The sequence below is a fragment of the Pteronotus mesoamericanus genome, unplaced genomic scaffold, assembly GCF_021234165.1.
Source record: "Pteronotus mesoamericanus isolate MK-2021 breed Mesoamerican mustached bat unplaced genomic scaffold, CSHL_Meso_final contig_25, whole genome shotgun sequence".
In the NCBI taxonomy this organism is placed as follows: domain Eukaryota; kingdom Metazoa; phylum Chordata; class Mammalia; order Chiroptera; family Mormoopidae; genus Pteronotus; species Pteronotus mesoamericanus.
In genome coordinates, this window is record NW_026555105.1 from 24,921,814 (window position 1) to 24,948,775 (window position 26,962).

A 26,962-nucleotide genomic window follows, 5' to 3' on the forward strand; every position below is an offset into this window, starting at 1 on the left:
CCTTAAGCATTTAAAATATAAAATCTAAAATTTAAAAGCAGCCCAAAGTGAATAAGCATATTTATTGTAGCCCTCAATATAGAATTCCCTTTTAAGAAGGCTATCAAACAATAACAGTTCTTACATACTTGGTGATTATTCACAATGCTACAAGAAAGAGAAAGAAAATTCCTCAGACAGGTGCTCTAGAGGCACTGGGACAAACTTCTACACCCACCAATGGCGTGAAACTGACAGGTTGCTGGGCAACAATATCTCCTAGCTCATTTTTCAAACCAAAGGTCTTGGCACAATTAAAATGCTTATTCTTATGTAATGCATATTCTGATCTTATCTAAAATGCAATTTTCCTCAAATCTCAACTATCCTCTACAGCCAGCTAAAAGCTTTACAAACAGCATAACTTACCTGTATACTCAGAGCTGTGAGGAACTACCAAAAAAGTAAGTTCTAGCACATACATGCCCTCCTAACAGAAATTTCAACTAAATGAGATAAGCCATTAAGCCCCACCCTCTGAGCAACATACTAATTCCCTACTCTTTCCTCTCCTAGTTTATTTTAAATATAAGTCTGAAATATTTGTCAAATATGTGTGATAGTTCCCAATGAAGATTCTGATTGATTTCACACAGCTCTTAGGTTTAGTACTTCTGTTTTACCAAAAGTATAATTTTCTTTTAAAACACCAGAAAATCATCCCATTTCTCACAATAATGAATATATTTAACTGCAAGATGCTTCGAAACGCAAATTATTTTTAAATATTCAGTATCTAATAATTTCCAACCTTAGTATGTAACTATATAACTCTAACGCACGCTATCAGAAAAATTCTAAATACACTATAAAAAAGGATTAAAACATAGAAAAAGAAAATCCAATAGAGAGGATGGAATAAGATAGCTGTTTAAACAAGATGTTTCTACTATAGGGTAAAGCAGAATCTCTCACTACTTTCTAAGCTGGTAACTAGAAAGTCATTTATTATCTTTACATTCTAATTTTCCCTAGAAACTGAAAGATACAATTCTTAGCATTGAGTTGATTTACAGATGAATCCAAGTGAATAATTTAATGTATATGAAATGAACTTCATTTTTTAATCTTAGTATGAAAAAGGAAATTTAAAAATACTTGTAGGAAGAGAAATGCCATTTGTAGGCATAAGAAAACTGAATAATGTTTAAAAAAACCCAAAACTGGCCTGGCTGCTGTGGCTCAGTGCATTGCGCGCCAGCCTGCAAACCAAAAGGTCACTGGTTCGTGTCCTAGTCAGGACACATGGCAGGGTTGTGGGCCAGGTCCCCAGTTGAGGGTATGTGAGAGGCAACCGATCAATGTCTCTCTCACACATTGATGTTTCTCTCCCTCTTTCTCCATCCCCTCCCCTCTCTCTAAAAGTAAATAAAATCTTTTTTTAAAAAAAAGGTGGTGGGAAATTCAGCCATGGGTAAAAAAAACAAACAAACAACAAACTATCCAAATATCAATTTTAACATAGTCAGCTAAGTATTTAAGTAAATTAGGAGGAAAATATGTCTGCTACAAATAAGAAATTTGAATTTATTCATACAAGTTTATTCAAGTATTTACTAGTTTAAAAAACCACATAGAAGAAGTAGAATAACTTGTTCTATTCTTACTATTCAAAGTTAAAAATTTAAGAATCTTTGTTTTTGCCTTGACAGGGTAGCTCAGTTGGTTAGAGCACCATCTCAACACACCAAGGTCGCATGTTTGATTCCTGGTCAGGGCACATACAAAAATCAACCAATGAATGTATAAGTAAGTGGAACAACAAATTCATGTTCCTCTCTCTCCCAGCCCCTTTCCTCTCTAAAACTGATCAATTTAAAAAAATTTAAATAATTTTTTTAATAAAAATTTTTTTAAATGAATCTTTGTTTTGAATTAATTCTTTCCTCAAAAGTCCTCAAAGTTCTCTGAGCAGGTAATCAAAGCCAAGGATGCTCACTCAGCAAAGAAGGTTATTTTATAAACTTTGTAACTATCCAAATGAAAATAAATATTCTACAATAAGTTAACCTAACCCAAGAAAATAAAAATAACTAGGCAAGCATTTCTAATAAAGTTTAATAAAAAAGCAATTAAGAACTATTTAGTTTTGAAAGTAAGATTCATGATATGCTAAGTGAAAACTGACCTTAAACTTTAGATAAAAATTTATTAAATCCCACTAAGCCATTTGTGCAGCATATTAGTAACTTTATGCATATGCCTCAAACAGATGCAGTTAATGCCCATACCTAAAGGGGTTATTGATCGTGGTTGTAGATGAGTCTCCCACTTGTGAACTATGACTTGACATGGACCACCGATAGTCTGCAATTTAAAAGTTAAATGTCTGCAATAATTTCTTATATCTTATTTTCTACCCATGACTCCATTAGATGTTTGTGGCCTAAGATTATACTAAATATGAAACCAAGAGATTCATTTTGTTAATTATCAATATAATATGCCCCCAATCAGGAATGTACCAGGTCACAAAACTTGATGAGTGCTGGAAAAAAATGAGGATGAGACAGTAAACAAAGAAAAATGAGATGAACTGCCATGTAAAAACCATTTAAATCCATTCTGAAATCTGCCTACGACACTCAATTTTTTTCCAATGAAATTTTAATCTTTAACTGATATTCTGTCCCAAGTTAAAGTTAACTGCAAATATACTTTAGGTTTGGTAAGTTAGCAGTCAATGGGGTGTAACTGGATAAAGTATCTCATCTTAAGTAATTCTCAAAGTGTTTGAAAAAAGCCTAAACTCTATGATTGTAGGAATAGTAGGAACAAGTACTTTAAGATCAATTGTCATAAGGTACTCAAGAAACTTGAGGGCATAATAAAATTCTTTACTATATACACTTAAGAATAGTAAGTAGGTAACAGGAAGAACACCAGATTTCTCATATCACAGTAACCAATGTTTCTAAAGGGCACAGGAAACCCTAAAGAAAAAAGACACATGCATGGGTAAATTTGAAGAACAAATCTGATAAAAGGGGGACTACCATCCAATTTTACTTTCTATGCCTTCAAGTTTATAAATTCATACAATATGATAACTCCTAGTATTGTCCCGTTATCAAGTTCTCTTATAAAAGAGAAAATAAAGTTTTATATGTTGTTAACATCTACACCAATTTAAAAACAAGAATAAGTCTACAAACAGATTTCCAGCATATACCTAAGAGACTGAAGTATTAAATGCGTCCTAATTTTCCTTTAATTATTTTTTTTAAAAAGACTACACTTATGTGCCAAAATAAAAATTTTAAGACCTGAGCAGTGATATATTATAAAAGTAAATTTTTGACTGTAACCTTACAAGTTACTGTAATTTTTTGCTCTTTACATGTCTTCTGAACAAATGTAGTAAGAGACAAAGCAGCAAAAAAAAACCCCAAAAAACCAAAGTTACCATTATCACACCACTTAGGGTTAATCACTATCAACATTTTCATACCTAATCCTCAAGCCTTTTTCTAGGCATATATTAAATACACTCTTTATAAGTCTGAAAAATATAAACGCCTCTCTAAGAATATTGTACATCCTCAGATGGCATTAAATATTCTCCTATAACATGTTACAGGATTTCAGTGTTGATTATATTTAATAATTGTGCAAATAACAACAAATAAGTAGGTGGCAAATTACTAGGTTATTAAACACGAAATAATTCTGCCACTTGAAAAAGCCAGAGATTAAAATCTTTTTTTAAGACTTGCGAAGTTTTAAAATTTGAAAACTAAAATAGCACTACATGCTCATTCAAATAATTTATCCTGGGATAATACAGGAAATGCTTCTTTTCTACAGATAAATACCTCGTTAAAAAGGTTTACTTATGAATTGGTAGGCTTGGGTAGATGTTTTTAAAAACCTAAATGTGAGAATGTTCATATTAAAATATAGTGAATTTAATTTTCATTACAACTAAAAGAAAGAGGTGCATATAATCCTATGTCACCTAGTTATTTTTTTACTAAAACTTTTTCCTGTCACAGTTTTCTGAAATTTTTTTAAACATCAAACTTTCCAATCCTCAAGAGATGCAAATGTGTACATTAAAAATAGAATGATGTTTCTTAGCAATAATAAGCAGTCTGAAAAAAACTAACCTACTCTCTTCCTCCACTCCTCCCATGTCCCCTACGTCCCCTACCAAAAAATATAAATACAATAAAATTCACTACAAAGATGGTATGAATCTAATTCTTACAGAAGTTACTAATCAAAGCTGATTTGAAAGGGTGCCACGAATATAATGTAATCAGCAAGGATAAACCGTGGGTAGAGGAAAAAGAGAGTTTGCTCTGTTTTTGTTTTAATTCAGGTGTTGGGAACTTTACCATGTGTTCACTGTAATATCCACAGTTAATCGTGTAAGAATAGCCCTGTGGATTAAATATTAGATAGGGAATATATTTTAGTAGTAATTTTAATTAACTCTACCCTCATATGTTTTAGTTGCAAAGCCACTGCTCCCAGCATAGAACAATTTGGGCCTGAACAGAATGGGTATATGAGGAACAGTCCAACAGACTGCTTACAACTAATTCAGCAGATGACTTACAACTGTGTCTACTAGCGTTCACACTACAAATCCATGTTGTTTGGTACACAAAGTGTTATAATATTGAGGGGGGGGAGTATCAAGTTTTAAAATACAATGTATTTCCTAAATTGTTATGACTACTTTATTAAATTTTAGAAGGCCATCTTAAATTTTAGCTCACTGAAGTTCTTTAAAGAAAAATTTTAGTACCTGAGCAGTGATACATTAAAAATCTCAGTAATGACTCCAAAACATGAAATCTTTTTAAAGCTCTATCCCATGAAAAACAATCTTCAAGATCTTAGAAAAAAATAACAGTCCCATTCTGTAAAATGCTGCCACAATTTTAAGCATTTTAGAATCAGGTGAGAAGTGATCTTTGAGCAGGGGAGGTGGGAGGGGGCGGGGGACAGTATCAGTCCAAGAAGTATTCCATTTGCAGTACTAGTAGAATCATAGTATTTCACAATTTAGCACATTTTAAATCAGAGAGTTGCTGTAATGTTTCCAAACATGCATACTAACAAAAATGAAATACATCTATGTTTCCACACACAACAAAAAATCTTAATGATTGCTTTCTTCAACAGTATGGACAATCACTCATCTATAACACTGAGAGAAGTAAACAAGATTATTATCTAACATTTAAATTGGAGTTTTTGTTCTGTTTTAACGAACCACTAAGCAAATACTCATGTAATCTCACTGCTTTTAAATATCATGAAAAATGTAAACGTTAGCTTTTAAAATTTTACTAGTTGTTTTCTTCCACAATTTTGGAAAAAAATATGCACGGAAAAGGTTCTCTAAGGAACTTTATTATCTATGCTGTCATAGGCCAGATGATAGTTATTTAAGAATCACTATTTTTAACAAGACCATTATGAAAAAGGGTTGCCTAGAAATGAGTCAAGCAAAGAAAGCTAAGTGGACAGATACCTATGAGGTGGTTCAAATTTGAAGTTAACAGCTGAGGATATTTAGCATTTAGAAGATTTTTATTATATCAAGAAACTACTCTACAAAATAACACCATGGGCTATTCTAAAAATAAATAATCATCTATCTGCCTCTCACAGATGACTGATTCTTTTGTTAAAAGATTTAAATAAAAATCAAGGGAGATTAAGAAAAAAGTAAGAGTTTGTAATGAATCTAATTATGAGTGAATGTTAACACCTGTAAAAATGAGAAACAGTAATAAAGATATATTACTGAAAAATAAAGTTATTTATACTGAGAAGGAGGAAATATTTCAAAGACAATATAATTAAAAATTGGCTAACATTTCTGTAAAGGTAACTATCTTTATTCTAGCCACAGGAGGGGTGGACATGGATTTAGAAAATGTTTAAATTGAATGTTAACTCAAAAATTACTTTAGTGAAGATGTGACATTAATGGACTATCTGTATGCTCACGCCAATCTTTTCATTCCAGGGATATCTACTACCTTTATTTCCTATATTTACATAAGTTAATATTTTTATTTGTCACCTGTAAAATTATCTTAAAATTCAACATATTAATACCTTATTCTAATTCTACAAAGTATATGAGAACATGTGGCTATAAAAAATAAGAGAAAAAGGACTGCAAGACTCAATTTCTAAACTAAAAGGAACATGCCAGAAGGAGCAAAATATAAAAGGGAATATGAATGGTAAAATTTTATATTATTTACAATAAAATATTAGCAATGGAAAGGACCTAAGAAATTTATGGTTCAAACTCTTCATTTTAAAGATAAGGAAGCTGAAGTCTAAAGGTCAAGTGACAAGATGACAAGACTCTTAGCTTAGGCTCTGCAAGTGCTTGGGTAGACCACCTCCTAAAATTTGACCCTGTAAAATTAATCTTATTACCCATTTCAGCTTTTTAATACTTTCATAATTACTTTGCTTTCCTATTATTCTTTATATTCATAAAATATATATTTCAATAATTTACATTTCTTGATTTAAGATTCCTTGCACATTTGTTCTATCATTTGACATTGCAAAATTGAGACAAAGTTTCATAATTATTTCTATTAAAAATTAAGTTTCATTTAAAAAGCGCCACCAACTTACAAAAAAAAGTGTCACTTTAAGCTGGAATGTGAGGGAAAAAGGCCTCTGGCCATATGCATGGGATTTTATGTAGCTATTTACTCTATTCCATGAAAAACATACTTACCATGGCAGCCCCTGCATCACACGGTACATGTGTACACGATACAGAGCACCTACTTAAAGAAACACACTCACCAACACATACTGTAAACTTTTGCAAGTATTACAAGGGGAAAAACTCGTTTCTTACTATAAGACTTCTTGCCAATTTTTTTAAAAAGGCATTTTTAGAATGATTTGCTGCTTTTTGTTACATTTTCAATGAAATGGGGAAATACTGTAGGTTGGCTTAATGTAACCTGTGTTGACAATAGTCTTACTTTAAAAAAAAATATGCCCAAAGGACTCATTATAATTTTTCTTGTCCAAATGCCCTTTAAGTAAAATTCAGTTGATTTCACATATTACAAATTTCACATATCAGGACCCATAAAATAAGCTTTCAGTATCTATGCACAATTGTTCAATTTATACTGAAGAACAATGCCATGATGCATAACCCCTACAATAAATAAATGATCTTTTCCTAAGTCACAAAGTGAGACTACTGTCAAGATAAGCCAACACAATGATCAACCATAATGTAATTTAAGTTTAATTACTGAGTATTTACAATATATTCTTGGAATAAGAAACGTAATAGGTGCAAAAGACAGCTGAAGTGGGTTTGTCAGTTTTTTTCTTTTTTATAATGGTGGCTAAGAGAATGAGCCAACAGTGGCTGCTTGCATTTTTCATATTTAACAAGTATTCAATGACCACAAAGGGAAATAAAATTTTTTAAAAGTTCTAATCTATGTTTTATTCCTAGACCGCTGCCTAAACCTTGTTTACATGCAGCCCAAGTGTGCTCAAAGGTAAAACTCTGAAGGAAAAGAATCCTTTCAGCAAATAAGTATCTTCAAAATAAGAGGAAAAGAATCAACTTTTTTTTCTAAATATGAAAACAATCCCAAAATAATAAATTACAAGCAAGCAGATTTAGATTTAATAGCTACTCCAAAGGCCTTCAGGAGAGATCCTGGTCTATCAATAATACCTTTGTTGAAAAAAAAATCTAAGAGGAATGACATCAGTTTTGATAGAAGTTAAACAATGCAGCCATTAAGAGACAGCTGCAGTGAAATAATTTTTAAAAGTAATTACTCACTTAAAGGTGGCTATATACGCCTCTAAATTTATTTATACCACACAAGGACCAAAAAACAAAAAGAAAAACCCCTGAAACTGGTTACTAATTAGTTTACAAAAGTTACAGAAAATGCATACCTACCTATCAAGAACATTTATTTATCATTATAACCTATTTCACAATGACAATATTGCAACATACTTACTATGAGTCTTTTAAAAATTCCATAACAGACATCATCTGCATCTGAGGTGGTTACTTCCTTGCTTTTTGGTACTAAAATGTTATTAATCTACAGTTCTGCTTTCCTTATTTGATCAAAACAAAATCACTTTACTTTTAATACTTCCAAATATAAATCAGTTGCTTTTGAAAGAAGTCTGCTAAAGAAACTGGAAACTAGATGAAGAAAACATACCTTTGGTTCTAAAAAGCACCCTTTGAAGTAGCGATACTGAACTGATACTCCTCTACTGAGTACAATGATTGCTTTCCATAACATGCTGTGTGGGGAAAAAAAATTAAAAGCAGCAGCATCAGTATCACAGTAAAATGCATAAAGACTTTATAATTCATAAAACCACTCAAGTAAGGTCTATGACCCACAACACTTATTTAATCCTAAACAAAATTTTACTTTAGGCTTAATTTGTGCCAGGCACTGGGAATACATTGATGAGTGAAGCAAAAAGAGCCCCATCTTCAAAGAGATTGCTTTCCTGTGTGGGTAGACAAATATTCAAGCAACATACATAATAAGGGCTCTCTGACCTTTTTGATGTGACAGGAAGTTTTGGAGGAGGTTTTTGAATAGGAGGCCTCAATGAGGAAGAACTGTCTGAGTTGAGATGTATATGATGGGAAGGGACCAGCCATAAAAACTGCCAGAAGTATTCCAAACAGAAAAAGCAAGTAGAGCAGAGGTGGAAGCCAGAGTCAGACTTTCAACTTAGCTAGAGATGTCACATGGCTGCTAAGAGGCTTTGGGGCCAAAGCTGTCTAGTTATACCCATGTTCCCAACTGTTCCATGTTCTAACTATCCTGCCCACCCCCTGGCTATTCCTCTAGCTAAGCAATAAGTATTTGTGTCTCTTACCTGTTTCAATCCAATGTCTCTTTCTTAACTATGCTATTCTAAAACTTTAACTCAACAATGAAAAAAATCACTGCAATTCATGATTAGAACTTATCTTTAGCTTCAAAATACAGACCAGTAGTACCCAAATCACGGTCCCAGGACCATCAGTATCACCTGGGGGCCTGTTAGAAATGCAAATTCTCAGGCCACTCCTACATCTATTTAATTAGAAACTGGAGGTAAGGCCCAACAATCTGTAACTTAACAAGTGACTCATGACAAAGCCTTAAGTTTGAGAATCTCTGTCAAAGACCATTACCCAAACATTAATTCCACATGAACAGTTCAGTGAGTACACAACAGCTCCAAATGTTCTTTCCTGACACCAGATGGCTAGCACTGCTCCCCACCTGGATCTGCCAGGACAGGCTTTAGAGCATTACCCTCACTCTAACTCAACTGTGCTTCCCAAGAAATATCCACAACCAACTGTTATCCATGGTCCTACCTTCCGCAATCAGATTAATCTGATAGTAACAAAATACATATACCCTGGCTCCACCTTGGGAGACTCTAGTTTCATAGGTCTGGGGTGGAAAATGGAGTTTGACAAAACTTCACAGGCATTAGATGTCTGATTGGTTGTGAATCACTGCCATAACGCAAGGACAGCAAATGCTTGGCCTATGTGCCCCTACCACTTTTCCCTCAGAGACCCCAGAATCATTTTCAACACAGGAGTCCAAGCAAACTCTACCAAGTATAAGGTGCAATTTATTTCCCATCTCTGCTACTGTACACTGAAATGCCAAAGAAACTCATTTCTAAAATACAAAGCTGGCATCCAAAGGCAAGCAAATGCTTGCCTTTTGTATCATCTTGTATCACCTAACTTCCCTTCTGCTTGTGAAACACTGTTTATCTGCCATACATGAATCAATTATATTTCAGTGTACATCAGCAATGTAAAAATGGCTGGTCCCATAAGTTAAGTAGTTAAGTGTTACCTTTTTCTGTCCACATCACTTTGATGAGGCTGGATGAAATGGACGTAAGAAAGGTGACAGGACAGCTCAAAAGTTCAGAGCAAAGGAGTGTTTTAGGAACAAGTTCAGAAAGATATGAGGTTTTACTTCATAGGAGTGGCTGATCCAGAAATCAAGGTAAAAATAGCCACTTAATAAAAATAAAGATCTCATTCCTCTGTGTCTCCAGTATCATTTATCAGTAGAACTTGACTTGTGGCTGAGAAAATGTGCCACATTAATGACAAACAGCAAAAAGGGCGTTCTACATATATTTTTGTTTTCTTTTCCTTGGCTTATTTTCTTGCTGTTTTCCTTTGCTTTGCCATTAGTGCTTCTCAAACTATCTGCTGCAATGGCCCACTTTTTGTTTTCTTGTTTGTTTTACCCCACCGATATGTCTGGTCTCCATATTCAGTTCAACGGGATGAGACATTCAAGGATGAAGTGACATTCAAGGATGGCCTAGCATGTCAAACTGCTATAAACATTTCTAAATGCCTGTGTTTCTCATATCATGCACTAATTAAAAAAAAAAAAGAAAAGTTTTGTGCAGCATGGTCCACATGCCGCATTTTTAGTAGCACTGCTCCACAAGAAAACAGAATTAGAACTTCATAATCAACAAGTTTAGTGTTTTTTACCCTAGGAGTATTGCATGCATTTATATAATATTTAGAATCTCCTCCTTTCTCCTTACTCTCCCCCTGCCACCCGCAATGCATAGATCCAGATAACCCATAACACATTCGAGTACCCCAAGTGGAGAAGCATCCACTTGGTTGACATTCACTGATTCTATCCTAACCCCACTGCTGTGCCGACCAGGTAACCGAGGCCTAGAGATACTATATCTGTCCAAGATCACAGTTAACTGCAGAACTGAAACCGGCACCCAGATCCACCCTTCCCCTGCCCAATGCACCAATACACCCATGCTAAGTTTAGTGCTATATTTGATCTCCATAGTGAACTCATTTCATTACATTAGTTAAGATATCTAAATAAGCATGTGTTCCACTCTCGAGTTTTAGTTAATACTATACACATTTGAAAAAAACATTTTATAGGCTAAAGCAAAAATTAAATCTTTTATCAAGAACATGTATTGAGAAACCAAAAGATACTGCCTAAAAAAGGTTTTTTAAAAAAAAGAGGAATAGCAATATAAGCCTATTATTTTGAGATGTGTACCAGAAGAACCAACTAAGAGTTGAAAATGGTTGTCCGAGAGGTAGGAACTGAGAAACAGGCTAACTTTTTCCTCACTGCAAACTCTGTAAAATTATCATTTCTCATCTATGTACACATGGTAACTTTGATTAAAATTAAAATTAAAAGAAAAATACACCAAGCTATCTCAGAAGTCCCCAAATTTATAACCTGAATGTCACAACCATTCTGTAACCTAACATCTCCATGCTTACCTTTCACCTGTCTCATTCTCTGGACGAAGAGCCACAGCATTTTGAGGATTCCAGTTTCCCAAAGCATCACAGCTTCCACAAATTGCAAAAACTTCTCCTAAAGGAACAAAACACCAGTTACAATGGCATAAATAGGAGAGTTTCAGGTTTTAGTTTTAGAGAAAGAGAAAAGAGCAGTCAGTTGCATTCGTCCTACTGGACAGAGTCCCCTTCAGCAGAGATGGAGGACCCCCACTGGAAACAAGGGTTTGAACCCAGGTACCATACTAGCACCTGCGTTATTAACTTGACCCACCTCTACAGAATCAAAGCCAAAGACAAAGAAGGGTGTGGAGGGATAAACTTTTCTTCATTGGTTCAACCACTTATCGACCCAATAACAAGCACCAAGAAGACAAAGAGATCAAACCAAAGTCCCCACCTTCAAGGCAGCTTCCAATTTAAAGGGGCAATCGCTAAATGCATATAAGTATTCTAAAGAAACAGTTAATTGATCATTTCCAGGACAGAAGCAATGTACAACAAAAATCCTCGAAAAATACATTGAAAAATCTAGTATACCTTATAAAAATAATGACTATTGTTTTATCAGAACACTTCTCATCAACAAACGAACATACAGTTATCATCTAAATTGGCTAAACTTACATATATTTATTTAGCAGAAGTCCACACCTTCCTGGATATAAATATGCAGAAGTCCTTGACTTATATCAACACATATTGATTTAAAATAATTAAAATTCATAATGAAAAAGATAATGAACTGAGCCCAAATTATAAACCTTAAGAGAAATTCCTCCAGTTTCTGAGACTAGCCTGGTTTCCAGCTTTCGGCACTACTCTGTTAAGAACTGAATTACAGTTGGTTTAGCCACCTGCATGAACATTTTATAAGCCTGGACAGTAAAACTTAACTAAAATTCTAGGTATGAGAGTCACTCAGGAGTTTTTGGAGTTCTAAATACATGTGCATAAAGCACAAGGTAATTGTGTATGAAGATTTCACATCAAAATATTTCAAATACATAAATCCTTTAAAGTAACCAGTTACAATTAACTTAGGTTATCATACTTTTTTTCAAAGATAAACACTATTGCTAAATACAAGGCACAAATATTCATTCCCAACACTGTATACATTGCTATGCATATTAAAGCATATGCTGTGCTCAAAATATAGATTTTGATCCCAGCTCAAAATACAGATTACCATAAAATCACTGATTCAGGCCCATTATACCCACTTTAGAAAGGAGAGTCTTATTCAAACTTTTCCATGGAGCCAGTTATTTCTTAGCCCCATACAAAACCAGCTACTCTTTGCTCTGGAAAGAACAGGTACCCCAAATGGAGAAGGCAAAACTTAGGCAATCAATTGGTGATTCACTCTTCCTCCTACAAGTGCTCCTGCATATCAGCCGCTTCTCCTGCAATGTTATTGTACTTTGTCTTTCTGCTGACTGCCTTTAATACGGTTTCTATGAAGGGAAAGGGGGAAACTTTACTGGAACAGACAGATCTCTTTGTTTAATTAGCTTGCATTTATAAAAGATTATAAAGACTTTAAAGGAATTTGCAAACAGCACCCCCACATATTTTTTTCACTTGTTCCCTCTAACCTCACCCCTCTCAGCACCCCTTATTTGCTCAACATTCAGTAGAGAATACTTCCTCCTCCTCTGGAAAGGAAATCAAGGTAATGCGAGAGAATTGGGGGTGGTGCGGGTCACCCCAACATCCCCTCCCTGTCCCTCTATGTTCTCTCTTTCCCACCTACCTATTCATCTGCATCCATATCCACCATTATCTTCCCCTGAGTCCTTGAGAATGAGAGTTCCCTCTTGCCGAAATGATCCTTCTATAGCTAACTGTGTGGTCAGTCTATTTGCCTGACATAGCCAGCTCCTTCTAGCTAAACTCCCTTTGTACAACTCCCTAAATGGGTATGATGTAGTTCTGTCGTCTTCTCTCACAGAGAAGGCTGCACAGAGGACTGGAGGTGAGCACTCGACCCAAGGGAGTGAACCCTTCAGCCAACTAGCAATCTTCCATCTGTAGAATCTTGCCCAGAGATGGAGCTGTACCAGATCATCTTGGCTAAGAATTTACACTTACGCACACAACTCTGTCAACTGCTGTAATAGTTCCTAAAACAAAGATGCTAAATATATAGAGTGAATCAATCATTCATTCATTCCTTGAACACACATTTACCTCCACTGTGAGTCAGGTGTTGAGAGAGGTTACAGGAATTCAGCATGAACAAGACAAAGTAACATTTTTTCATAGAGTTTATAATCTATCCACAAACAAAATTACTCAGATAATTCTATAAAATCTGTAAGAGGTGCTTAAATCCTGAAACCTTGAATTTCTCAGGAACCTTAGCTGAAAGTGGGAGGCTGCAGTCAAGAGAATTAAGGAGGGCACACAGATCTGGGCAGAAGAAATAATTTGAGAAAGTCCCAGTGGTTCTAGAGAAGGAACCACTTTGGTTTAAGGACTGGCGAGTATAGCCAGACTATATTAAACAAGGAGGCATATACCCCAGGTGTGACACTGTTTTGTTGTGCTAACTCACATTAAGATTATTTCACAGTAAAAACAATAAATATAAAAAAAATAAAATTATTTTACACTGCTTATATAGACAACAATAAATACAATAAAGCTAAATATAAAAATTTACAAGTAGGAAACAATGTTAGCTAAATATTTTGCCAACTTCTTACACTAGTAAAATTTCCCTTATTTTCATGCTACTTAAAAAGCATAGCTCAATTATCTTTGTCATGTGTAAAGTTAAATAACATCGAAGCTTTCTTGGAAAATGAGGGGGTTTTTTGTTTGTTTTTTTCCTTGAGTTTACTATGCTCTGAGCACTTTTCTGGTATCGGGCAAGCCATAAAGACATTGTCACCTAAAAATTAGGCCCACTCTAATAACAACTCCATATTTAAGATAAACCAGATTTAAAAAAATGCTCATTTACAATACCTGGTAACAGAGTTCCTCTTATTTCGAAGTTAACCTGAGAAGGTGTCATTCTGATGGATTTATTTTAGGACGTCGTGCTAGGAAGAAAAAGAGAAGATGTCATTTATAATATATGAAAATACCAGCTCTAGATAGCTACACAAAAACAAAAACTTTTTTTTTTTTTTTAATTTTAGAGAAGGAAGGGGGGGAGAGAGAGAGAGAGAAACGTGGACTTGTTGTTCCAATTATTTATGCATTCATTGGTTGATGTTTGCATGATCCCTGACTGGGGATCAAACCCGCAGTCTTGGCTTATCAGGACAATGCTCTAACCAACTGAGCTACCTGGTCATGGCCCCAAAATGAATCTTAACTGTGAGCAATATTTCAGAGACCCTATAAAGAGAGACTTAATTACTTAGTACCTAGCAAGTTTTAGGGCCTGTAATGCTACAAAACTGTTCCAGAAGAATGCAAGGACCATAAAAACTGTAAAACATGTGTGTCCCTCAAAATTTTTTCAAGGATGCAAGATTCTTTTGTCACATACTTTCTCTTCTGATAAGCAGCTGTTCTGAACTCAACCTATCTTTCCTGACCAGGCTCATGTTATGGTGGAAGAAAAAAAACTATAGATAGAAATGGCTTGGCTCAAGAGAGGATTTTTACTTTAATAAAAAGGTTTCAACTTTAAAAACAAAGAAAGAACCGAAGAACAAAGTATCACCCACTGAAACAAACTAGTCATGGTCTGCAACAAGTTTGAGAATACACTTATTAGTAACTAATGACAAACAAAAACGTTCCCCCACAAGTCCCTCTTTTCAGATTTTCTCTTTATTCTCCTTAAAACCATCAAGTCCAGTTCTGCAAACTTGTATTCAGAGTCTCGCTTTCCAACCTATTATCAAACCCTGTTGATTCTATTTGACCTGACATACATGCTTTTCTTCCTAAAGTTTGAACTTCATTTAAAACCCTAATGTCCCTTCCTTGCCTGTATTTTGGCTTTTAAATCTCTTCCCAATAATACATTTTATGTCATTTAGAATATTCTTCCTCAATATTCTTGAAATCACTTCAATTATTTACAGAAGTCTAAATCCCTAAGCCTCTGATGTCTTTTATCACTTATCCACATTTTTGTCTCTGAATTTTCACTTCTTTGGTGTTTGCCCAGCCAAAGCAATTTGTTTACCGTCCCCTAACTTAAGTATCTAAGGGAAATTTAAAAGATTATATCTTTTTAAAATATACAATGTCAATTCTCAAGAAGGTTATATAATTTAAATATAGAAAGAACACATATGTCACACAAAGATATATTGTAGCTACATAACTTCTTTGGTACTCCCCAAAAACTCCTGCACCCCAATCCACCAATGTTCCTTAAAAAATTCCAATCATGTTGTTATTCTACATCATTTCTGCTAACTTACTAAACTGTTTATTTGCATTTATTTTATAAGTTATTTTATATTAAAAAGTCCTAAAGAAGCTTTAACAGTTCATTTTTCTATTTCCCCTTTGTTCTCCCTTGGCTCCCTGTGAAAACATGCACTATTATGCAATGGGCATTTAATGAACATCGCTACCTACAGTTAACCATGCCTGTAAGTCAAGGTAGACAGACCTAGTAGCAGTTCTCACTTGAGGCATTTAAAAAAAAATGAAGTGAACATAGTTTATTATTTTCTAATTTTTAAAAAATTTTCAATTACACTGGATATTCAATATTATATTCACTTCAGGTATACAGCCTTATAGACAGACATTCGTGTAACTTATGAGTAAGTCTAGTGCCTCCCTGGTACCATATGTAGTTATTACAATATTATTGACTATATTCCCTGTGCTGTGCTTTACATTCCTGTATTTTGTGACTACCAATTTGTACTTCTTAATCCCTTCACCTTTTTTACCCACCTCCCCACTCCCCCTCCCATCTGGCAACTATCGGTCTATGCTCCCTCGAGGCAATTTTGCCTCCGAAGAGCATCTGGCAATATCAGGAGCCATTTTTGGTTACCATAATTGGGGGTGATGCCCCTGGCACCTAGCGGCCAGAGGCCAGGAATGCTGCTAAACATCACAGAATGCAGAGAACAGTTCTCCACCCATAATTTTACAGCTCCGAACATCAATAGTGCTGAGACTGAGAAACCCGATCTCTAATATCTATGCATAGGGGGCTGCTCCCGGGATCAAGAGTCCAGGATCAATGTTAGCTATAAGCTATGTACCATTCCATTTATATTAATTACAAATGTAAATGTTGAATATACATAAACAAGACCATCAGTCAATGTGATTTATCCAATGTCACTTGGATAAAGATTTCCCTGTTTGGCAACTCTACTATTTCAGTTAGAAAACCCAAGATTCTGCACTGGAGAAAAACTTGTCCTTGATCAAAATCATTTCTAAAATACCTTAATCTACTTTCTAAGAGTAAACGTGACCTATTTAAAGCACATACAGCCAGTTCAAGCACCACCAAAGAATGTCCTAAATCTAAAAACTACCTAGGTTGCTAAACACCGCCCCCCATAACCTATTATTATCCAAATATCTTAATAGTTCTTTTTAATAAATAAATAATAAATGAAATGGTTCTCATTGAAGCACTGCAATCTTCCATTTATAACATATCAAGAAGAAATCTTAAGGCTAGCAAAAAAAAAAAAAAAAGCTCAAGTTACTGAATTAACTTTGAGACACATCATCCAGTAAAACTGCTGAATAACCAACCTCAATCTCAACCTGTGACTTGTACTTTCACCCAGTGTTTACTCCCAGTTGTCAACTAAAGACAATCTTGTCTACATAATTACACAGTACTCAACTATTATATGATTGATTTTAAATAACTATTTTAACCAATTTTAGAGAAATCAGATGTAACTATTCTTTTGCATTAAATTCAACAAATGATTCAAAATTACCTCTAAATTTCTACTGTATTAAATGAGAAAATTATCTAAATTCAATTTAATAAAAGGGAAATCAACTGATTATTAAAACTGAGACTTTTATTCTTAAGTTGCTTGTGAGAGTGGCTATAGTAACTCGGCTGGACACGGCTGTAGTAAATGTACTACTATACAAAGCAATAAAAGCACAAGGATATCACCACAAAACCTCCCCAAATGTCAACAAAGCATCCTCTTCCACTTGGATTGCCAAAAGTCATGTAATTTTGTTTAATTTCCACCCTACTCCCTTAATTTAATGCCATACCAAATAAAAGGCTGGAGGAGCTGCTGCTTCAGCAGTTTACTTGATCATGGACAGAGGCCAAAATTCTGGTGCAGGGCTGAAGCACCCAGCTATCACCAAAACAGTGGTGACTAAGTAAAATACTGTACTGTGGTGGAACGCAAAATTTACAGACCCAACACTTCCTTTTCATCCAAACAAGTAAAACAACAACAACAACAACAACAACACTCGAACTGGGAAGGTCTTCCAAAGATACATAAAACAAGATGAAAAACACTGCATACATTAGCTGACTATGTACGTAATTTAACCAGCTCACCTATTACTTCATGTACAGACTGTGCTTCCTAAGACAGGTTTTTGGTTTGCTTTTGTTTTAAAATATAACCTCCATTTTGTGCTTTTTGAAGATAAATATTAAACAGTATTCTCATCTGAGATTTTTGAGCAGCGTTTAGCACTATTTTAAGTTTTTGAATACTCAAGCAATTAGCAAAATATGACATCGTTATTTACATTTTAAAATATTTCTGATTTTACACTACCTGGCAAAATAAATTTTACTCTCCTGTTTGTCAAAGAGACTATTTCAATACATGACCTTCCTAGTTTACCAGCAGCTTAGGGGACAAAAGGGAGATTTAAGCCAACTATGGTACAGGAACATTTAGTTTAGAGCTAAATTTAAGTCAGATATTTTTAGTTAAAACGTGTTTCTCTAGCTAAAAAGAACATCTCTCACTGTTTCCTTTCCATTTTTTTCAAAGAAAAAGCTGTTTCTAGTCCTTCTCGCTCTTTCCTAGACTCCAGTATCTTTGAGTCTCATAACTGGCTGTAAGAAAGGAATATATGTACATTTTCCTGAGTTAATTTCTGTTCATTCTGGTGGAGGATCATTACGACCTTACTACTCTGACCCCAGTGTACTTTGAGATAATATTTTAATCAAATGTATGCAGACATGAATGGATTTCTTATTAAGAAAGCATTTCTGGATTTCATTAAGCCAAGTTAATTCCTTAATCACTTTCCAAACATTGCAGTAAAGTCTTTTTCCCAAATATTTTCCATTTCATGTTATCGTGATATTATTTGCATATAGATTTCATGTATTTTTCCTGGTTAAGTTGTAAAGATTTGATTTATCAATCTGCTTTTTGTACATATAAATTTTACTCACTCTGCCACCGTAGGACTTCTTTTGTGGTCCTTATTTCTCTGAGTCCAACCTTCCTAAGTGTTATTTTGCTAGAATACTGGTTCTCCCTAGTCCTTAAACCAAGAACGGAAAGGGCCATGTGCAGTTTTACCTAATGTTTATTTTGTTTTATTTGTACCCAAAATATTAGGAGTTGGAAAATGTACTGATAGCTTGAATTTACTTTTTAGCTAAGTCACAACTATCAGAAATGTAGCAAGATGGAGAAACACGAAGGGGAAGAGTACTGAGCAGGAGCTGGGGAGAAATGGGGAAGGTGACGGTAGCAGAGGTAACATCAGGTCCAAACATCCTGCTGGGTTCCATCAGTTCCCCTATGACGGTACCACATCAGACTCAGCAGCTGCCTCAAGGTGAAAGAATTCTCTACAATTCAAGGCTGAATTCATGGCAGATTTCCTTTATAACAGGGCAGCGGGGTAAGGGGGGGCGGGGGGCTGATGAAGCACCCAATCGATTAAGGCTTTCTCCCGGAACTCATCAAGGCAAACAGAAGAGCTTCGGAAAAAGTAGAGCTTTGGAGAGAAGAGAGCTGCTGTCTTAAAACTGCATCGAGGACACTGAAGTCTATTCCTGGAACCTTTTCCTAGGAGAGGAAGGCACTTTGGTTTCTTGGAATAAATGAATTATCCAAGCATGTCCCAGATCACGCGGTTAGGCGATTTCAGAAAATAAGCAGTTGTCAAAGCAATACGACTTAGGGACAGACGGAGAGAGCGGTGATGGGCAAGGGACAGGCTGTGGGTTAGGGTACACAGACAACTTAAGCTGCATTTCTGTCTCTTCGCTCCTTGGTCCTTGGTTTACTCGTGGTGGTCCTACGCTCTCTGTATTACTTCACAAATTTTTCGGAGGGGAACTGAGCAACAGACAGTCCAGCGGAAACGTGGCAGCAAACAATAAAAGTCGAATAAACAGACGCTACCCACCCACCCACCGGCGGAACGTCCAGGCCGCTGTTTCCCTGTCACGCAGTGCCCGGTCCGGGGTGGGGGGCACTGCCCACCCCTCGGCCCTGCCGCGGGTCCCGGCGGCCCCCGCCCCGCCGCGTCCCCCGGCGCGGCCGCCCTGACAGCTCGGCTGCCACGTGAGCGGCCGCCCAGGTCCTTGCCCTGGGCCCCCGCCCGCCCGGCTGCCCGCCTCACCTGCCGAGCCCGCGGGTCCGCGGATCCCCACCGCCGACGCCGCTGCGCCCGAGAATGAGTGCCTCCGGCCGCGCTGCCGGGTTCCGGCCGCCGCGCCTCTCCAGCGCTCCCCAAGGCGGCCCGCGGCGGCGCCCAGCGGCAGGAAGCGGCTGCGCTCAAACCGGTTTCAGCTGCTCCAGACCAAACCGCCAGGCGGGGCCGGCAACACGGCGGGGCGGGGCTTGACGTCAAGCCCGGCTCCCTCCCGGCCAATCGGCAGCCTCGCGCAAGGGGGCGGGCCCTGCGTTCCTGGAACGTGGCCGAGGCAGCGGCCGAGGGTTGCGGGGTATCCCCCCTACCGGCTTCGGGGATCCGCTTTTTTTCGCTGGCCCCAAGCCTCAGCGAGCGGCGGCACAGAGAAGACCCGGCTCGTGATCCTAGACGCGCACCTTGGTCCCCAAAACGTATTTAGAACACCCAAGTGTCTGAAGACTGGAGCTGCAGTTCTGAATTGCATTTGTTCCCGTTCGAAAGTGAGGAATATTAGCAGAACAGATGTTTTTCGGAAACTTTCGTTACTAAACAACAAGCACACTCTGATCACATTTAAAGTTGAAAGCGAGAATTAGCGACATAAGGTGGTTAAACGTTTGTAACTTTGGCTATGCAAAGGACGGTGTACTAGCCAGCTGTGTCACTTGGGAGCTGTCTGAATTGCAGCCTCAGAACCTTCGCAGACTTGCCTAATCAAATCCGCAACAGGACCCCCAGGTTATTTGTATGTAAATTAAAGTTGGAAGGAATTTGTCTGAAGGCTAAAAAAAGCTGCCAAAGTTGTCGTCGTCTATTTCCTGGAAAATAAATCGGCCCCAGTAAGAAGAAAACACAAACATAAAACAAATTTTTTCCCTCTCTTTTGGTGGTCCCAGAAAAACTGGTCCGCATTTGCTGGGTACCTACCTAACTTAAACTGTTGTAGTTCCAGCATCTAAGTACTACTAACATGAAAACTATGTTACCAGATTCATTAAAATCAATGAGATACTGAAAATTAGAAAAGAACCTGTCACAAGCGTCTGATCTTGATATAGGCTTTCCTATAAGCCAGCTGGGCAGCTGTTGGGTTAGCAGCTGGGTTTGAGCAGGAGGCACCAAAGAATAGATAATAATCACACATAGTAACTGCACTATTCACTCAGCTTGTATTGAATGGAGGTTCACTCAAAGTAGAACATCAACAAATAATATCCTACTCACGCTCTAACAATCTTAAGAGAAATATAACACACACACAGCAATCAACTGGGAGATAACAAACCCAAGTTCCAGAATCTCAGTCTGCAGGTCCAGGAGACAGTATGGTGGGCAAAGGAGTTGTCCTGGAGCCAGGTAGGCAGCAGGGCAGGCAAAGTCCTCAGTCTAGCAGGGCAGATCCTCCAGTAGCTGAAGCCAAGGGAGATCAGCATGGCAAGGAGCAGCGTTCTGGTGTGTGGAGCTCAGCAGTCTAAGCAGTGGTCTGGAACCTGCCTCAGTTATACCTTGAAAGTGGTATACTCCACCCTTCTGGGTCTTTTCAATAAATGTCTTGGTACCCCTGATATCAAGTGTGGAACTTGCCCAGGATCCTATGAGTGGTACACGGCTGTTCTGTTTGATACCCCTGCTGGCAAGTGTGGAATTTCCCCAGGAGCCTGTCTATGAGTGGTCCCACTCTGCAGACACAGCTACTCTGACCACTGTGCTGATAATCTTAAGTGTGTCTCCTTGCCAGACATGTCTGCTCTGACTTAGTTAATTTTTCTCTTGAACCAAAGTTCATGGCTGACTGACAGCCATTTTAGTTAGCACAAGTGACTCCACTTTGTTTTATATACTTTATGCTACCTTAATCAGACCAACGCCATTTTATTGGTCCTGCTCTCCACAGAACCACTTCTGTGGAGAATGTTGAAGGACGCATAATAGAGATAACTTGAGTTGTAAATTGGTTAGAATGAGCCCACTGGGGAGGTGTTTGGAATAGATGAGCTCTTGCTTTAGAGCTTTCAGTTTTATAAATCAGATTGTTCATGACGTTTGATATCTGAACTTTGATTAGATCCTAGGGCATTTCGGACAATGTCATCCATTCTGGTAATAAATAATTATTAAGTGACTACTTTGCAATAGGCACAGGATAAAATGGGCTTTTTGGTGGTCCTCATATTAAGTCCACATTTCTTAAAGAATTAAAATTTCCTCCTAACTGTGTACCATTATTTGCTAAAGCCTGCTGTTGTACATTTCCTAATAACTTGGAGTTTATTTCATTCCTCTGCTGTTAGTCATACTACAGTGATGAATTTCTTTCATACAAGTTTGCTTCCTTTAAATGTTTATTATAGATCTTTATTTTCCTGTAATGACCATTTAGTCAAGCAATTACTTGCCTAATAATGTTCATAAGTCGAGTTGATGGACCAAATCTGTGCTCCTTCCCTAAATCCTATGAAAGGATGCCACCAGCTTTGTTTTGGACTGATTCTTCTCCCAGAAATATTCATTAAGAGTTGGATAAAAGGTTGACCATTTGTACTTATCTCTTGATCATTCCATTAAAATATTGTAAATATTCTCCCAAGATATACCACAATTGCTCCACTGTCAGATTCAAAACACTATCAATTTTCCATATTTTATTTATCTCACTAGTGGCCCTGCTCCTCAAAGGTACTATCCAGAGGTACCAAAGGTACTATGAAATAACTTTCATTTCCTCTGCATTAGTCCATGAACAATTTCCCAAATTGCAGTATGCACTACTTATTCTTCATGTAGATGACATAATTGTTATAGTTCAGTTTTTGCAATTGATTTTTCTTTCATATAAAGGTCAATTTTATATGGAGGAAACCAAGAAAACTGCTGATTTCCAGAGGCTTTGAGATCCTGCTTCTTGGCATATGTCATCAGTTTGGCTCAAAGAAACTGTTATAAAAATTCACACACACACACACACACACACACACAAAATAATTAAATTGCTGATTTCCAAAACTATTTAGGTGCCTCAAATGTGAACCTTTAAACTAACTTCAAACTGGCTGCAGCTTTCCTGGTGTTTTACTTTCCAAGCTCTCAAATGCATCATAGGATCAAAACGTCTGGAGCAGAAAAGATTCAAATGGCGGGATCAAGATGTCTTCCTTGGCCTTTTTCTTCATCAGCACAATGGGAATGTAAACAACACAGGTTATTTGAGAGGAAGTTTGAGAAGGTACCCAGCATCTAACACTGCACCTGCTGCTCCCTATGCTTTCATCCTTCCCAAGGCCTTCTCTGAACCTCAGTTCTATGAAGGAACTACTAGTTTCATCAAATCTAAGAAGTCTGTTGTAAGACAATACTAAAATAAAAAAAGAACTGCCCTTTAAACTTTGCCATCATCCGTTCTTATAACCTAGAATGTTTCACTTTACTTACTGAAAGAATTCTTTATACCTATTTAGACACAAATTGTATTATATCATATTTTTTAAATTTTTAATGATTGTAAAGAAAGAGAGAGAGAGGCAGGCATCAATTTCTTGTTCCACTTATATCTTCATTGGTTGATTCTTGTATGTGCTCTGACCAGGGATCAAATCCACAACCTTGCTGTAACAGGACAGTGCTCTAACCAACTGAGCTACCTGGCCAGGGCTTATATATGCATGCATACAAAAGAAAATTCCAGTTGTTATTATTCTTTGTTTTTCCAAATGCCTCTCAGTCTTGTGCATTCTGCATGAATGTGAATTCCCCAAGGGAATTCCTTTTTCAGCTCAAGTGAAATAAACTGAGTATTTCTTGGGCTTCACATTTATAGTTCAACCCTGCATAACACTGCAAAGTTCTTGTTTTTCTAAACCCATTATCCAGTAACATTAGTGATGCAGCATTTTTTAAAATTTATTTAATTTAATTTTTTTAAATTTATTTATTTACTTTTAGACAGGGGGAAAGGAGGGATAGAGGGGGAGAAACATCAATGTATGGTTGCCTGTCGCACACCCCCTACTGGAGACCTGACCCACAACCCAGGCATGTGCCCTGACTGGAAATTGAACCAGGAACCCTTTGCTTCGTAGGCCAACACTCAATCCACTGATCCACACCCACCAGGGCTGATGAAGCATTATTTTAAGTGCTCAAATAATATCTCTGGGATTTTTCTCCAATCCACTGACCCCAAGAGAAGTTTTCAGTGGAAGTCTACAGACAACAGCCAGTACTCCTCTATCTTCAAATGGTCCTTATAGCCCTTAGTCATGCCACCAGGAAAAACAACCACATTCAAGAAAGCCCAAAGGATGACATGTGTGTCAGGATCGCTGCCTGGCCACCAGTGATTTCACATGTTAAAACTATAAAAGGAAGACCTTAAAATGGTGAAATAAGGTAATACTCATCTTAACTCGCTGAAGTGTAGCAATTAAACTAATTGTGTAGACAGATAATGAGTCTAGAGTTAGTTACCCATTAGATTTCCTTACCCATTTTTTAAAGATTTTATTTATTTATTTATTTATTTATTTATTTATTTATTTATTTTAGAGAGGGGGAAGGGAGAGAGAGAAACATCGATGTGAAAGAGAAACCCCAATCCATTGCCTCTCACATGCACCCCCAACCAGGGACCGAACCTGAAATCCAGGCATGTGCCCTGAATGGGAATTGAACCAGTGACCTTTTGCTTTGAGAAGCAATGCCCAACCAACTGAGCCATGCTGGTCAGGGCTCCTTACTTATGCTTTAAATCTATAAAATGAAAAAGGGAAAGCTTCAAAAAATTTTTATTTAATAGAGAAATAATCTAGAAAGATTTGTCAGTTACTATATAGAGTCTCCTCTGCAAAAAATAACAGTAGAACAACCATTTTTCATAACTGATTGGGAAAATCAAATGTAACTTTTCATCTCTAAAGAAGTCATCTGCTGACCACCAGCCCCCTACAAATGTTAGTTCAAATTTTCATGTTCAGTTAGTGCAGCATTCTACAGACACATGCTGACTAGTGAGATACTGTTTGTAAAGTACTAGTATATTGGTGAAACTGGATATTAAGCAGTCTCTAAAGAAAAATCACCACTGCCCTGGCAGGTATGGCTCAGTGGATTGAGCATTGGCCTGTGAACCAAAGAGTCACCTGTTCAATTCCCAGTCAGGGCACATGTCTGGGTTGCCGGCCAGGCCCCCAGTTGGGGGCTTGTGAGAGAAACAGATAGATGTATCTCTCACACATTAATGTTTCTCTCCCTCTCTTTCTCCCTCCATTCCCCTCTCTCTAAAAGTAAATAAATACAATCTTTAAAGAAAACAAAGAAAAAATCATCCCCCCCCATATAGTTTAACACAATTGCAACTCTGAAAAGTATCTTTCTTTTGGACTCTTTAGGAATCAAGACCTTGTAAAACTAAGAAACAAAAGTTATATCAGAAAACACTGAACTGAGCCATTTTTTTTAGCCTGTTCTGTTTGTTATTATTTTTTGTCTCTCAGTCTCACACATTCTGCATTAATGTGAATTCCCCAAGGGAATTTCCTTTGCTGCTCAAATTGTTCAGTAATTGACTGGCTACCATTTTATGATTTTAGTGAAAATATTGATGACTGTCTACAGAATGAACTGCTGTTTTCAGGGCATATCCTTACTCTTAACAAAAGATTTCTGACAGCATTGTTATTACACACCAGGCTCAAAAACCCAGCTGTTCACACCAGGCTGGCAGTGGGCCAGAGAGAGCTGGGACTGGAGTCAGGAAGGCAGAGGTTTTTGGCAATGATGGTGTACTCACTGTGTGAATGATCTAGTGATTTAGATGAGGAGATAAGAGGCAGTGAGTCTGCTCTCTCTTCTACTGTCTCAATTCATTTATTATTTTACCTATGAAATGAAAATGAGACTGAGAAATAACACTTTGTTGCTTTTATCTGTTCTATCTCTATTTTTTCTTCTTATAATCAGTCCCTAAGGGCAAAGACTATATATTATTATTAATCTTTACATCCCAGCATAATGCCTGGTACATAGCATAATTTATAGAAATCACTGAAAATTTCAGTGAAAAGTACCAAGTAACTGTCAGTTCTGGATGTCACTATTTAATAATAAACAATACTGCGTGTACCCATTGGAGAAGCACGGATTCAGTTGCTGTGAGTTCCACTGCATGGCCTCCTCGTGCACCCATAATACCTTGTCCTATAGAAGTGCTCCTCTGGTTATCAACAATGACATTTAGTCCGATGAATTATCTGATCCACAGCTGTGGAAGTATGGCTCACACAGTGATTTTTTTCTTAATTTTTGAATGCATATGCTAAGCCAACACAGATCCCACCAATCTGTTACTCATCTATTGTACCAATCACATATTTCATATTCCTATCTGGGCCAGATAGGCTTCTGAGTTTGGATTCTGGAAGAACAAAACAAACTCCTGATTATTTTGTCCTCCTGAGTTAAAGGGACCCTTGTCTTCCTTTCATGAGAATAGGTACATACCATGGCTATTTTCCTTACTGCAATCTTTTCTAAAAGAACAAATGTAAGTCCCAACCCAAGGGGCATGGAAAGAGCGTGGGGATTATCCACATCATTTGTGTTTCATCAGTGTTACCATGAAATTAATTAATGTAGACTATACATAAAGATGCTAAGACAACAAAAATAGAAGTAATCAAAATATTTTCCTAAAGAAGAAAAACCCAAGAACCAAAGTGACAGCAGTTAGAATTCTAAACTATCTTTTTTCCAGATTTAACTAATTACTCATCATTTTTGAATTCTGAATATATGGTCTTCCCTTATTTAACATAAATATTGTATTTTTGATTCATGGTTGGAGAACCAAATTGTAGTGTATGTAGTCAATCAAACCCCATCAGAAATAGAAACTACCTCCCAAGTTGTTTATTACCCAACCAAATATACAAATGAGCATTGATAAATTCAACTTATTGGTTTGTTTTAGAGATGTTTACTTTACTGGATTTGAAAACAGAAGTTGCAGGTAGTGAATTTATT

General features: G+C 36.8%; 1 protein-coding gene across 2 annotated transcripts in view; it reads right to left on the bottom strand.

Annotated features, from left to right (window-relative positions):
• Positions 1 to 20,124, bottom strand: part of GPCPD1 (glycerophosphocholine phosphodiesterase 1) — a 58,008-nt gene extending 37,884 nt beyond the window's left edge. For both annotated transcript variants that reach the window (XR_008529153.1, XM_054574013.1), the window contains exons 1-5: positions 19,934 to 20,124; positions 14,366 to 14,442; positions 11,366 to 11,462; positions 8,253 to 8,337; positions 2,271 to 2,346 (exon numbers count right to left, since the gene is read on the bottom strand). Coding sequence is in view for 1 of the 2 variants with exons in the window: in XM_054574013.1 (XP_054429988.1) it covers positions 2,271 to 2,346; positions 8,253 to 8,337; positions 11,366 to 11,462; positions 14,366 to 14,414 (307 nt within the window). In the remaining variant the exon portion in view is untranslated. The remainder of the gene's footprint in view (positions 1 to 2,270; positions 2,347 to 8,252; positions 8,338 to 11,365; positions 11,463 to 14,365; positions 14,443 to 19,933) is intronic.
• Positions 20,125 to 26,962: the final 6,838 nt, after the last annotated feature.